Genomic DNA, 12217 nt, shown 5'->3' on the forward strand with positions numbered 1-12217 from the left:
GCCAGTCCAGATCCACAGACTGTGTCCTTCTCCTAAAACTAGATTTGGGCAGCAGCTTTTGTTGCCGGTTTCATTCGGGGCCCCCAAACTTGCACACAGCATGTGCTCCCTTCCACTGGAGCCAGCCTTGCAAGGCGCCCACTCCCTGAGGGTGAAGGCGGGCACACACCTCCATTCAGATTGGCCTTCCTCCCCTTTTCACTTGTTCCACCTGTCCCCACCCACCCACGTGGCCTTGCCTGGCCTCTGTCCCTATCTACAGCACTCCCAGCAGCTCTACAGACACATCTACCTGAGCTGTAAGGAAGAGACAAACATGCAGAAGCACTACAAGGCCCTCTATGGCTTGCTGGCACTCATCAGCATCGAGCTGGCCAACGAGGAGGTAGTGGTGGACCTCATCCGCCTGGTGCTGGCTGTTCAGGTGGGCCTCAGCATAGACAGGACACAAGAGTCGGGACCAGGGGGAGGAGGCCTGTTCTGGTCATGCACTAATGACAGTACAAAGTAACAACTGTTTACAGGTTGTTTTGGAGCCCAGGTGTATTACACTTTTGCTTGGCTATTCCTCCATGATGGAGACCCCAAACCATGGTTCTGTTCGGGAAACCACCGAGGTGTGCTTCATCCATGGCCTTGGCCCATCCTCAGACTAAAGGAGACCCAGAGGAATGTGGCCATTCAAAAACACGCCTCATACTCTAGTATTTTAGCGGTGTCCCGGGGACTGAGTGAGACCCGAAGGATTCCCCCAGAGGCTGCTCTTAAGCCCTGAGTGATCCCAAAGCAAACTTATTTGTCTGGAGACCCTCTGGTTCCCAAATCTGGCTATGCTTCAGAATCACTGTGAGCACTTATAAAAATACATACTCCCAGTTCTGTCCCAGAGCTTTCAAGTCAGAGTCTCCAAGCCAGGGACCTGTTTGCTTAACAAGCCCTGTGTGATTCTAAGGCAGTCAGGATGGCACTAGAGGGGATTGTAGACTTCTTGGGTGTGCTTCAGTGGAAGTGTACTCCCAAGGATGCAGGAGCTGGGGTGGGTCATTCAGACCTCAATGACCAGGGTCTCCAGGGCCCTGAGGCTAACGGGGCATCATAGTCCTGAATTGTAGAAAGCCTGGGAATTCAGTGATGAGAGTCTTCAGCCACCTGTTTGACAGCACCCGGCCCTGCAAGTTCAACCCAGCTGCTACAGTTTTCTTAGTTCTTGCCACCCTCAAGAGCTAGAAACTGGGACTCTTTCGCTTCTCTGTTCCGTGGTGACTCCCACAACTTTCTCAACCTGACATATGAACTCAGTTTAGCAGGCCATCTCAAGCCTCCAAGAATCTTCGGTGGTCTTTAGCAAGGAGACAGCATCCTAGTGGTGGGATAAGGGTTTGGACAGTAAATGTCACTACAGCCAGAACTGCAAAAATGAGGAATTGAGGTCATTGCCATTATAAATACAACAACAACAACAACAACAACAGTTGCCATCAAGTCAGAGCGGAACTGTCCTCCATGGAGTTTTCAATGGCTGGTTTTTCAGAAGTAGATCCCCAGGCTTTTCTTCTAAGGCACTTCTGAGTGGACTCAAACCTCTAAACTTTTGGTTAGCAGCTGAAAAAATTAACCATTTGCACGGCCCAGAGATTCCTTTGCCATTATACTCATTAAGTATTTAAGATCCTCCCCCGTCATGGGTTGCTCTAGGGACCATTCACTTTAGCTTTAACAGGGATGACTCCTCGCCCCTGGGAAGTTATGGGGGCAAATGCTAAGGAAGGCTGAGTCTAGAAAAGTGAGCCATCTCTAAAGAAGTTTGATGAGGGGCTGAGTGGAGGGTAGGGCACCAGTAGAGTTTGTCAGTTGAAAATTCTGGAGGCCTCTCTGTGTTGCCATAGGATGTGGCCCAGGTCAATGAAGAGAACTTGCCGGTGTACAACCGCTGCGCCCTTTACGCTCTGGGTGCAGCGTACCTGAACCTCATCAGCCAGCTCACAACGGTGCCTGCCTTCTGCCAGCACATCCACGAGGTTCGTGCCATCAGCTCTTGTTTTCCTCACTCCCTCAACTCGGGGTTTCCCCACTCAACTTTGGCTTGGTTACATTAGCCCTGTGCTTAGTCTTAGTCATCGAAGAAAGGTTTAAAGTAAGAAGTAATCATACGAGAAGTTACTGGGGCAGCATTTCCTGCTCCTCGTGTGAGTGGGACTCTCCCAAAGATTAACTAGGATGTGACATGGCGTAGCAGGTGAGGTCAGGCACAGGGAGTATCCTGTACCCCTTCCGAACCTGCTGCCCACTGCCTCTACTTCCTGCCCTTCTACCCCTCCCCTGCTCATGGAAGACAGATACACACACTCTCAGAGCATGTGGGACTAAGGCTACTTCAAAAAGCGGTTTTGCTATAAAAATGTGCAAGCATCACGAAAGTAGTGTGAGTAGAACAATCAATGCCAATATATCATCCAGATTAAATAGTTACCAAGATTTCCTCACATTTGCTTCACCTCTCCCCTCTTCTTTTTCTTTTCCTTTGCTGAGATATTTAGAAACAAATCCCAGCTGCCACGTCGCTTCACCGTTATGTACTTCAGGGCACCTGTCTAGAAACATACAGCCGCTTTCCTACATGATCCCTATGCTAGTGACATTCCTGAATAAATTACAGTAAATCCTTGCTGTTATCTAATACCCAGTTCATAATCAAACGTCCTCAGTTGTCTCAGAGAGATCTTTTTAAAAATACTGAAGTATAGTGGCATCATAGAGTTGGTGTCACCCAGTGTGGTAACTCATGGTGTCATACCTGCCCTCCTGGGGTGGGTAGGCTGCTGGCGGGAGCACCCCTGGTGGGTGGAGTGACCCCCCCACACACCTTCCCAGCCCCACCCTTGGGGCTCCCCGCAGCTCCTTCCACTCCTGTTGGCCAAGGCAGAGACCCTTTTCCTCTCACAATGGTGGGTGCTACAGCCAGGCCACCCGTACCCTGACTGGCAGGTGATGGGTGAGGGATGGCACCAACCCTAGTGATGCCACAGCCTTGTGACCCCTCCCCCAGTGGCCCAGTACACCCACCCATGCTGCCACTGCTGCGGGCCCTGGGGTCATCTTGGTGTCACACCTCCCCCCCCCCCCCGCCCGGTGTCACCCCTGCTGAAGTACTGCAGGTGAGATGATATGATGTCTAGGAATAACTTTAAAATACACCCGCAAAACAAAACAAAAATCTCTGGGTCTTAGCTGGCCTGGGCTGACTTGGGGGGCAGGAAAGGTAGCTGTATCACTGCACCAGAGACCACCCCAAGGGAGGCCGGGCCTTCGCAGCCTCTGCCTGATACGAGACTGCAAGAAAAGCAATGCCCATCATCCTCCTCGTTTAAAATAGATGTGTTCCTGCTGACCCACCCCTGCTCCTACTTGCAGGCCAGCCATTCTCCCTTCAGCACGATCTCAGTGACTTTCACCTCTCTTGCAAAAATTTGAAAAGGATATTGAGGAAAGCTCAAGGTGTCACTGTTGCCCAGGCTGTTTTTGCAGTGCACCTGGGTATTGTGATTGGGAAACGGTGCCATTTACGTGTTTAAATAGAGAGCAGAGGAGCCAGGAACTGCAGCCTCTTAGGAGTGAGGGACCCTTGGATCAGGACATGTACGCACTTGTGTTGCGGAAGGCGATGGCTTTAGCAGGCCGCTGGGGCTTCTCGGGCTGCTCTGGGCTCATGTTCACCTGAATTTCTCAGTCAAAAAACCCAGCTGTGTGTCCTCTACCAAGCAGGTTGTGGGAGGGGGTGAATGCTGAGACTAGGGGTGGGAGGGCTCTTTCATCTGCTTGTTCTCATCTCCCTCTCCCTGCTGGACCCAGCTCCTCTCGTTTGATTCCCCCAAACTGCAGGTAATAGAGGCACGGAAGAAGGAGGCCCCGTACATGCTTCCTGAGGATGTATTTGTGGAGAGGCCCAGGTGAGGCTCGAACCTGGGACCTGGTCAAAGAGACACCAAGCAGCTTGGTAAGGAGGTGGGAGGCCGAGGCCAGGAGAGGCCACCCAGACACCAGAGGCTCAGGCCTCTGTGGAATCCAGGGCAGAAAGTGGACCCTGTCCCCAGTGAGTTTCTGTTCATGTGGAGGAATGACTGGGAAATGGAGGGTAAGAATGGTTGCACAACTTGAAGAATGTAATCAATGTCACTGAATTGTACCTGAAGAAGTTGCTGAATTGGTGTATGTTTTGCTGTGTATATGCTCAACAACAACGAATAAATGGAATGAAGAAAGAAAGTAGACCCGGCCCATGACCCAGAAGTCCTGGGTGAAGTTCAACCCCCAGACGCTCCTGTAATCCACACCTCATGCATGGTGCTTCGCCCTGTGGTGTGTTGGATGCAGAGTGCATAATGCAGCCTCTGGGGAACGCTGGCCAAACCCGTGGGAGATGCCTGCCAAGTCACTGCCTGAAATCCGAGTGGCATTCTCAAGCTGCAGTCCGTGGGCTGGTAATCACTTCAGCATCAGAGGAACTCAAGGAACAGATGCTCTGAAGAAACAAAATGCCAACGACGGGGGGTGGGCTGTATAAATGATGTATGGCCCAGTCATACAGTAAATCGCTGAGAATCCATGTGGAAGAATACTTCGTGTGAGAGAATATTCTCTACGTATTAGATGGCTAAAACAGAACACAGAGCAGGAATGGGGCGGGGGCGGGGGGAGTGTGCACATAAATGTATGGACTGAAGCACTATGCACAGAAATGTAAATCGTGGTTACGTCTGGAAGCTGGGCTGTGAGTGATTTTTTTCTTTCTTTTTGCTTCTCTGTCATTTTGTATAATATGTTACTTTTGTCATAAGGAAAGTCATCAGGAAGTTGTTCTAGTTGCCCACGCTCCTCACTTGCCTCTTCCCTCCTTTGTGTCCAGGCTGTCTCAAAACCTTGATGGAGTGGTGACCGAGTTCCTCTTCCGCCAGAGCAAGATCAGCGAAGTCCTGGGGGGTAGTGGATACAATTCAGACAGGCTCTGCATGCCCTACATCCCTCAGCTGACAGGTAGGGGCTGTGTAGGGACTCCCAACCCTGCCCCTACCTTTTCCTGGCAGGGTAAGGGCCTGAGTGTAAGGAACTTGTAGGTGCTTCCATGGTCTTCCATGGTACCTTGGATGTCACACAGGAGCTGAAAGGCATAGTGGAAACCCATGGTGAGATCCTCTCGATTTCCCTATGTCTTCTCCTCACTTCAGGATCCTTGGAGGTAACTGGTCCATAAGATAGCCTGGCCTGTGGATGAGAGAGGCCCCATTGCAGTGGAAAGAGCATCCATGGGCTACAGAATCAGAGACCCAGCTTGAAACCTTTCAGCAATTTGTACTAGTTACCATGGAGTCTCTTCCAACTCACGGTGACCCCATGTGTATCAGAGTAGAACTGTGCTCCATAAGGTTTTCGCTGGTTAATGTTTCAGAAGTAGATAACCAGGCCTTTCGTTCAAAATACTTCTGGGTGGCCTTGAACCTCTAGCCTTTCAGTTAACAGTGTTAAGCATTTGCATCACCCAGGGACTCCCTCTGCAACTAACTGCCCGAATAATCTTAGACGAGTCCCTTAGTGTCTCTGAGTTTCATTTCCCTTGACTGTAAAAGAGGGACAGCAATACTACCTGCCTTAGAAAAAAAAAAAGAAAAAAAAAATTCTTTTTTTTTAGAGGGCTGATGTGAGGGGTGCATGAAATACTGAAGGCAGGAGCACTTTGTAAATGCTCCACAAGTGACAGCTACTGATGCTACTAGCAAATGAGGCTCCCTACAAGTTGAGATATGTTGTCTGGTCATAAGCAGTTTCTTTGCACTTATCAATGACTTCAAAATCTTCACCCTAAATAGGCAAAGATGACCCAGGGCATATTTGAGTTCTCAGGTATGGCTAGTGTGCATGAAGCACCGACAGCTGTGGGCCAAGCAGAGATGGAGGATAGGAAACAGGACTGGAGGCTCTCCATCTTGCTCCCCAAGAGCTGGGAACCCTAAGGTCTGGAATTTGTCTTTTCCAGATGAAGATCGTTTATCCAAGAGAAAGAGCATTGGAGAAACCATTTCCCTGCAGGTGGAGGTGGAATCAAGGAACAGCCCAGAAAAAGAGGAAGTGAGTCTCCTATTCTTTACACTCCGCCCCAGTAAAGCCAGATTCCCCAGAGGGGGACTGGCTCCTGCCTCCTGTGCAGTAAGATACTTGGTGCTCAGGACTCCTTAACTGCACGAAGCATTTACGTTTGCATGAAAAGTGATCTGTCTCAAGTAAGGCCTGTTTTCTTACTGACTCACATCATATGTATCATAGACTTTTCCACCTGGAAATGTGCCCCCACCCTCACAAGGATGTCATGACAATCACTCTCGAAAGATTTGCTGGTAGCCACTCCCTATTCAGCAACGCAAGCAGGCAGGCATGCTCCAAGTGGGAAATTGGAAGGCTTAACAGGAGAGGTGAGGGTGAGAATTTTTTTTTTCCAGGTGAATCAATAGAGGTACTTTTTTATTTTAGTGAAAACCACAGCAGTGCCTTAAAGATCTCCCTTCCATTCTGTCTTGAGGGCTATGAATATCTAACTTCTGTTCACGTTAACATGTGATATCTCCCCTAACATTGTCTCATTTCTTTTGCCTCAGAAAATAAACCGGGTATACCTATGAGTAAGGGGAAATAAGGAATCACAGTGGAAATACAAAGCTTCCCACTTCCACCACCCCCGCCCCCCGCCACCCCAAATGAGAAAGAAATGGGAGAGGAGGTGGGGGGAGGAAGAAGAGGATCATGAGGGGAGTTGAAGGAACAAGATATTTTACGGTTTGATTTTTTAATGATGGTGATTGCTCCAGTTAACAGAATTGACAGAGGTGCAGGGAGCCTCAGCAGGAAGTGAGAAGGATGCACATCTGGGTAGACTGGGGCAGGAAGACTCAAATAGTCCCTTGGCGCAGAGTGCGGACAGTCTGGCATTTCCCGAATTTCTGTGTCTAGTAGGCTGATTTAACGGTGAGGGGTGGCCTCGGCACAGAGCCTTCCCCTTGGTGTGGTGGGCACAAGGAAAAGTCTCTGGGGTCGAGAACAAGCCTCCTTCTAGCCATGCCCTCAACCACTTTAACAATTCTTCATTTATTGGCACAGACCTCAGTCCAGGACCGTTCAACAAGTAAATGAGGAGGTTGAATGGAGTGCCCTTCAAGGCCCTTCCAGCTCTAAAAGGCTATGAACCTCAGATATTCTGGGGCCTCAGGGTTGACTATTTAGTTTTCTGCCCTCTTCCCCAGTAGAGATGATTCTCCCTTCCCAAGAGTTAAGAGAGCCTCAGGAATTGGGGAGTAAACCAGCCTCCTGGATCAACAAATACTGTTTCCTTCCCCTCTTCAAGGGTCGGCTTAGACCCTCCTCTCTGTCATGCATCCACTGTCCCACTAGGACTGGTCTCCTCACAACCTCCCCCGTGCTCTGCCCATTTCCATTGCCACATCTTCGCTAATATAGAATCCCAAGTTTGAATCACCCTTCCTCTCCACCTTGAGTCTCTGAGTCCTCCTGTTCTTCAATGCCAAGCTCATGGTCCATTCCCTCCACCTAACCAAGTCCATGGTGTTCTTTCTTTTTCTGGACTGTTGCCACCACACAACTCCAGTACTTAACGTGTGAATATCTGACGTTGGCAGGTGCTCTGACAGTAGGTGGATGGATGGGTGTACAGGATGAACTCTCAGAGTGAATCATATTTATTTCAGCATAGCTCTGTCTTGCATGTAATTCCCCTGCTAACAAAGTTTGCCATTTCTGCCGAGTGACTAGCCCAGAGTCCCACACATAGCCCATGCACACTTAATATGTGTGGAATAATTTTATCCCATACCTACAACTTTGTCCTTTCCCTCTCAAAACATTTACTGAGCACCAATATATAAGAGGTGCACAAATCAAATCATACAGCTCAATGAATCTCCACAAAGTGAACATACCCAAGTAATCATACCCAGCTCAGGGAATAGAGCACTGTCATCACCCAGGAGCCCCCTCTGCAAAAGAAGCCACTATTCTGACACATGTCATTTCTTGAACTTTATGTAAACGAGTCATTCTCTTTTGTATCTGCATCTTTCACTAAATATTATGTTTCAGTGATTGAGAACACTGAGGAAAGCCTTGTCTCCAGGAGCTCACAGGCTCACGGGGAATTGCTGGCATGTAGTCCCAACTCTCTTCAGCATCTGACTGAAGTCCAGTCATCCATGGAATTGACTTGTTTCAGTTTTATTGTTTCTACTTCCTTTTGTAGGCTTTGTGGAAGACTGAGGTCCTGTAACCCAGGTTCTCAGACCAACCTCAGCAGTGGAGAGCACGTTGATTTTAATCTTCCATTTCTCACTTTTATTAAAAACTTAAGTCACATCAGTAGATAATATAATATCATCAGTCTTCAAAAATATTACTCAGTTATTAAAATTTGTATGTGATGTATTTATAAACTGCCTCCACTTCCAACGTTTTCCGTTACATTCTTCGAAGATTTGTTTTAATTACACAGTGTTTTCCTCCCATGGGGTTTGATGGGACAAGCTTAGGGGAGAAGGGCGGGCAGTGGGTTTATGTAGGTGAGACTTGAAACTCATTTCTGAGTCCACATCTGATGGAGAATTGATGGTTCTATGCCTGCTTAGGGAGCTTCCAGAGACCCTGGTAAGAAATGTGGTTGGCCTGAAGTAGTTTCTGACAAGGTCCCCACTGAAGACATTCTCTTGAGAAGTAAAGGGGCTGCCAGATGAAGCCAAGGCTGCTTCTTCTCCTTCTCCACCTTTCTGAGCATTTCTGTCCCCTCTCTCTTAGCGAGTGCCTGCTGAGGAGATCACCTATGAGACTCTCAAGAAAGCCATTGGTAAGTTGGAGCCTGGAGGGACTTCTGTTAGGGAGGAGGGGGCTGCATCTTGGGGAGTGCTAGTGGCTGACCTGCTGATCTCCCAACTGTGATTCAGCACAGATGTGAAGGATAAGCTAGTGGCTTCCTCTAAACTCATCACAACTGCCAAAGCAATCATGAAAAGTCCACGCTCTCCAAATGGGGCCAAGTAACGTTGCCCTGTGTATCCTCTATCAGACAATCGTTTCTCCACCATGACAGTTGCCCTTAAAAATAATCAGTGGAGAGTTGCAGTCAGTCAGATAAGTCAAAAGCAATTTTGTATAAATATTTTGACTATTTTATGGTCCAGTGTGATTCAAAAGAGTAAGCTGTCCAATGAAAACTGTTATATTAATATTCATGGCGATAGAGTTTAAAATGCAGTATTACTTCATTTATCAGAATTATTGGACAACAGTGTATTCCAAATAAGAGACTATTTTTGACAACTGTTAAATTATGCCTTTAAGTGCTAAAACTTTTTTATTTCAGTTGTTATTGATAATACTATTTCTCAGCTTTCTTAAACAGAGTGTGATGAACATATTTGACTTTCTTTTTTTTGGTAACTCATTTGGCATATCAGGTGGAATGTGTAGAACCCCAAAACTAAATGTCCTCAGACTGTGCTGTCGTAGGAGTTCATGTGTTACCTTTTGTGGTCTACCCAGTTCTTCCATTGTTGATGCCCCCTTTCAAGTTACCCCTGCATATTCCCGGGACCACCTGTTCCATAAACTTCCATTTAAGAGTCTTTGTGGCAGAGCAGTTACTTGAGGCTTTAAAACCTCAGCTTTAGGGGTTCACATAACTAATTCTCTAACTGTTATATGAGAAAGAGTGTCAAACCCTTGGAAAGTGTCAAGAAAAGGCCCTTCCTGTGCTGAAGGAGGGCATCACAGCCTTCCATGCCCCCATCTCCTACTGGTCAGCAGAGGGCAGGACCTAAGGGCTAACCCATTCTCTGTGCTGCAGTGGACAGCGTGGCGGTTGAGGAGCAGGAACGAGAACGGCGTCGACAAGTGGTGGAGAAGTTCCAGAAGGCCCCCTTTGAGGAGATTGCAGCACACTGTGGGGCCCGGGTAAGTGAGGCACAAAAGGTATGAGACCTTAGGGACCAGATTTAGGTCCAAGGCAAGGCTGAGTTTCTAGATCTGGACACTTTTGTCCCTGGGAATTAAGGTTTAGATTTCAAGACACAGAGCTCCACTGTTGCCCCACCAGGGTCTTCCCCAAAGCCTTGGCACAACATTGCTCCCCCATGATCCAAAAGACTCAGACATATAATTCTATAATCTTCACACAAGCAGACTGCCACATCTTTCACTTGCAGAGCCGCTGGTGGGTTCGAACCACCAACCTGTTAGTTAGCAGCCGAGTGCTTAACCACTGTACCACCAGGGCTTCCTATAATCATAATAAAAAAAATAAAACAAACCCAGTGCCATCAAGTCAATTCTGACTCACAGTGACCCTGTAGGACAGAGTAGAACTGCCTCACCAGGTTCCCAAGGCTGTAAATCTTTATGAGGCAGACTGCCACATCTGTCTCCTGCAAAGCAGCTTATGTGTTGGAACCGTCCACCTTTTGGTTAGCAGCTGAGCACTTTAACCACTGTGCCACCAGGGCTCCTGACTTACATCGCGCTTACTGTGAGCCATAGCATTCTACATTAACTAACTTATTTCACTGTCTTGAGAACTCTGAGAGGCAGGTGCCCCACTTGATGAGTGAAGGCGGAAGGGCCAAGACAGAGGACAGACAATGTTTGCCACAGGGCCAGCCTCCAAGGAAGGGGGCCTGGCAGGGAGGGCTTGGAAAAGAGATTTGAAAGAGAGGCAGCAGGACAAGTAGAAATGAAGGCTCATACCTGGAATTAAGGGGGGAGCAGAAACATTTCTTGAATTTGTTGGGTACAATGTCAATCTTAATAATAATGAAATATAATTGTAAACCTTCAAAATCTGCAAATAACTCATATTTTATTATACTTTTTCTTTCAGTAAAAATTTAAATCATGTACAATTTTTATTGAAGGAAATAATTGAATAAAATGATTCAAGTTACATAATTTGAATTTTTATATTTGATATAAATGTAAGTATAAACCAAAAATTAATCCAGTTGCCATTGAGTTGATTCTGACTCATGGCAACTCCATGTGTGTCACAGTACAACTGTGCTCAGTAGGGTTTTCAGTGGCTGATTTTTGGAAATAGATTGCCAGGCCTTTCTTCCAAGGCACCTCGGGGTAGACTCAAACCTCCAACCTTTTGGTTAGCAGCCAACCACACTGACCATTTGTACCAACCACACAGGGACTCTTACACACAGTCACCATTTGTACCAACCACATAGGGACTCATATTTATATGCGAACTTGTGCACACACACACGTGTGTGTGTGTGTTTGTGTGTGTGTGCGTGTGTAATATATAGATTTTCCTGGGCCTATATTATCCTGTCAACCCATCTTGGGAGATAGATGCTGCTCATTTCATGAGCTGGGATTTGAGGCCTAGTCACTGAACACATACACAATCTCACTGTGTTCACAGACTTGGAGGTCATCTTGTCTAACCTGCCAGTTTTTGCAAAGCTGCTCCTTGTGAGTTAAGCAGAGAGCTGGAACTAGCTCCGAGCCTCCTGACTTCTAGCCCAGCAGATCCTGTTGCCCTGCATCCAGGAGCTGCCTGCTGAAGGCCTCCCTGCTGTCCCTGCCCTCTGTCCTTTCCCAGCAGACCTTTGCTGGGTGGCTCCACCTGATCTGAATGTACAGTCAGGGTCCAACCTAGAAGTGCAGGGAACTACCTTGTACCTGGGTCCTCTCCTAAGGCTGCCCCTGCCCCACACCTCCAGTGCACACTCTAGATCGGTGGACTTGTGGGCCAGCCAGCAGAGGTTCTGGGGAGCCCACCCAGCTCACTGTTCCCTCTTTGTGTCTAGGCATCACTGCTGCAGAGCAAGCTCAATCAGATCTTTGAAATTACCATCCGGTAAGTGGCAACCCTGGCAGGGGACCCCAACCTCTGTGGCCCAAGGTTGGGGCTCCTCCTGTCAAGTCTTCCTCTCATACCTGTCTTCAACCTCCCACCCCCCAGCCTCTGTCCCCAGGGCTGGAGTCAGCCACTGACCCCCCTCCCCAGACAAGAAAATAGAGATTAGAGGGGAAGAGCGAGAGAGGCTCCGAGAAACCTGGAGAATGGCCAGAAGGCCTGGTGTCCCAGGCTGCTGCTTTACTTTCTAAAGCAACAATGTCACTGTAGGGCCTGCAGTAAAGCTTGACTCCAAGCTATAGA

At 48.1% G+C, this 12217-nt stretch overlaps 1 protein-coding gene across 4 annotated transcripts in view; it reads left to right on the forward strand.

Annotated features, from left to right (window-relative positions):
- EFR3B (EFR3 homolog B) overlaps window positions 1-12217 on the forward strand; it is a 114127-nt gene that overhangs the window by 95473 nt on the left and 6437 nt on the right. For all 4 annotated transcript variants that reach the window (XM_064295116.1, XM_064295117.1, XM_064295118.1 and 1 more), the window contains exons 15-22: window positions 263-424; window positions 1887-2018; window positions 3880-3947; window positions 4904-5031; window positions 6029-6120; window positions 8845-8893; window positions 9893-9999; window positions 11865-11914. In XM_064295116.1, coding sequence (XP_064151186.1) covers window positions 263-424; window positions 1887-2018; window positions 3880-3947; window positions 4904-5031; window positions 6029-6120; window positions 8845-8893; window positions 9893-9999; window positions 11865-11914 — 788 coding nt within the window. The remainder of the gene's footprint in view (window positions 1-262; window positions 425-1886; window positions 2019-3879; window positions 3948-4903; window positions 5032-6028; window positions 6121-8844; window positions 8894-9892; window positions 10000-11864; window positions 11915-12217) is intronic.

This window comes from Loxodonta africana, chromosome 12, assembly GCF_030014295.1.
Source record: "Loxodonta africana isolate mLoxAfr1 chromosome 12, mLoxAfr1.hap2, whole genome shotgun sequence".
NCBI classification, from domain to species: domain Eukaryota; kingdom Metazoa; phylum Chordata; class Mammalia; order Proboscidea; family Elephantidae; genus Loxodonta; species Loxodonta africana.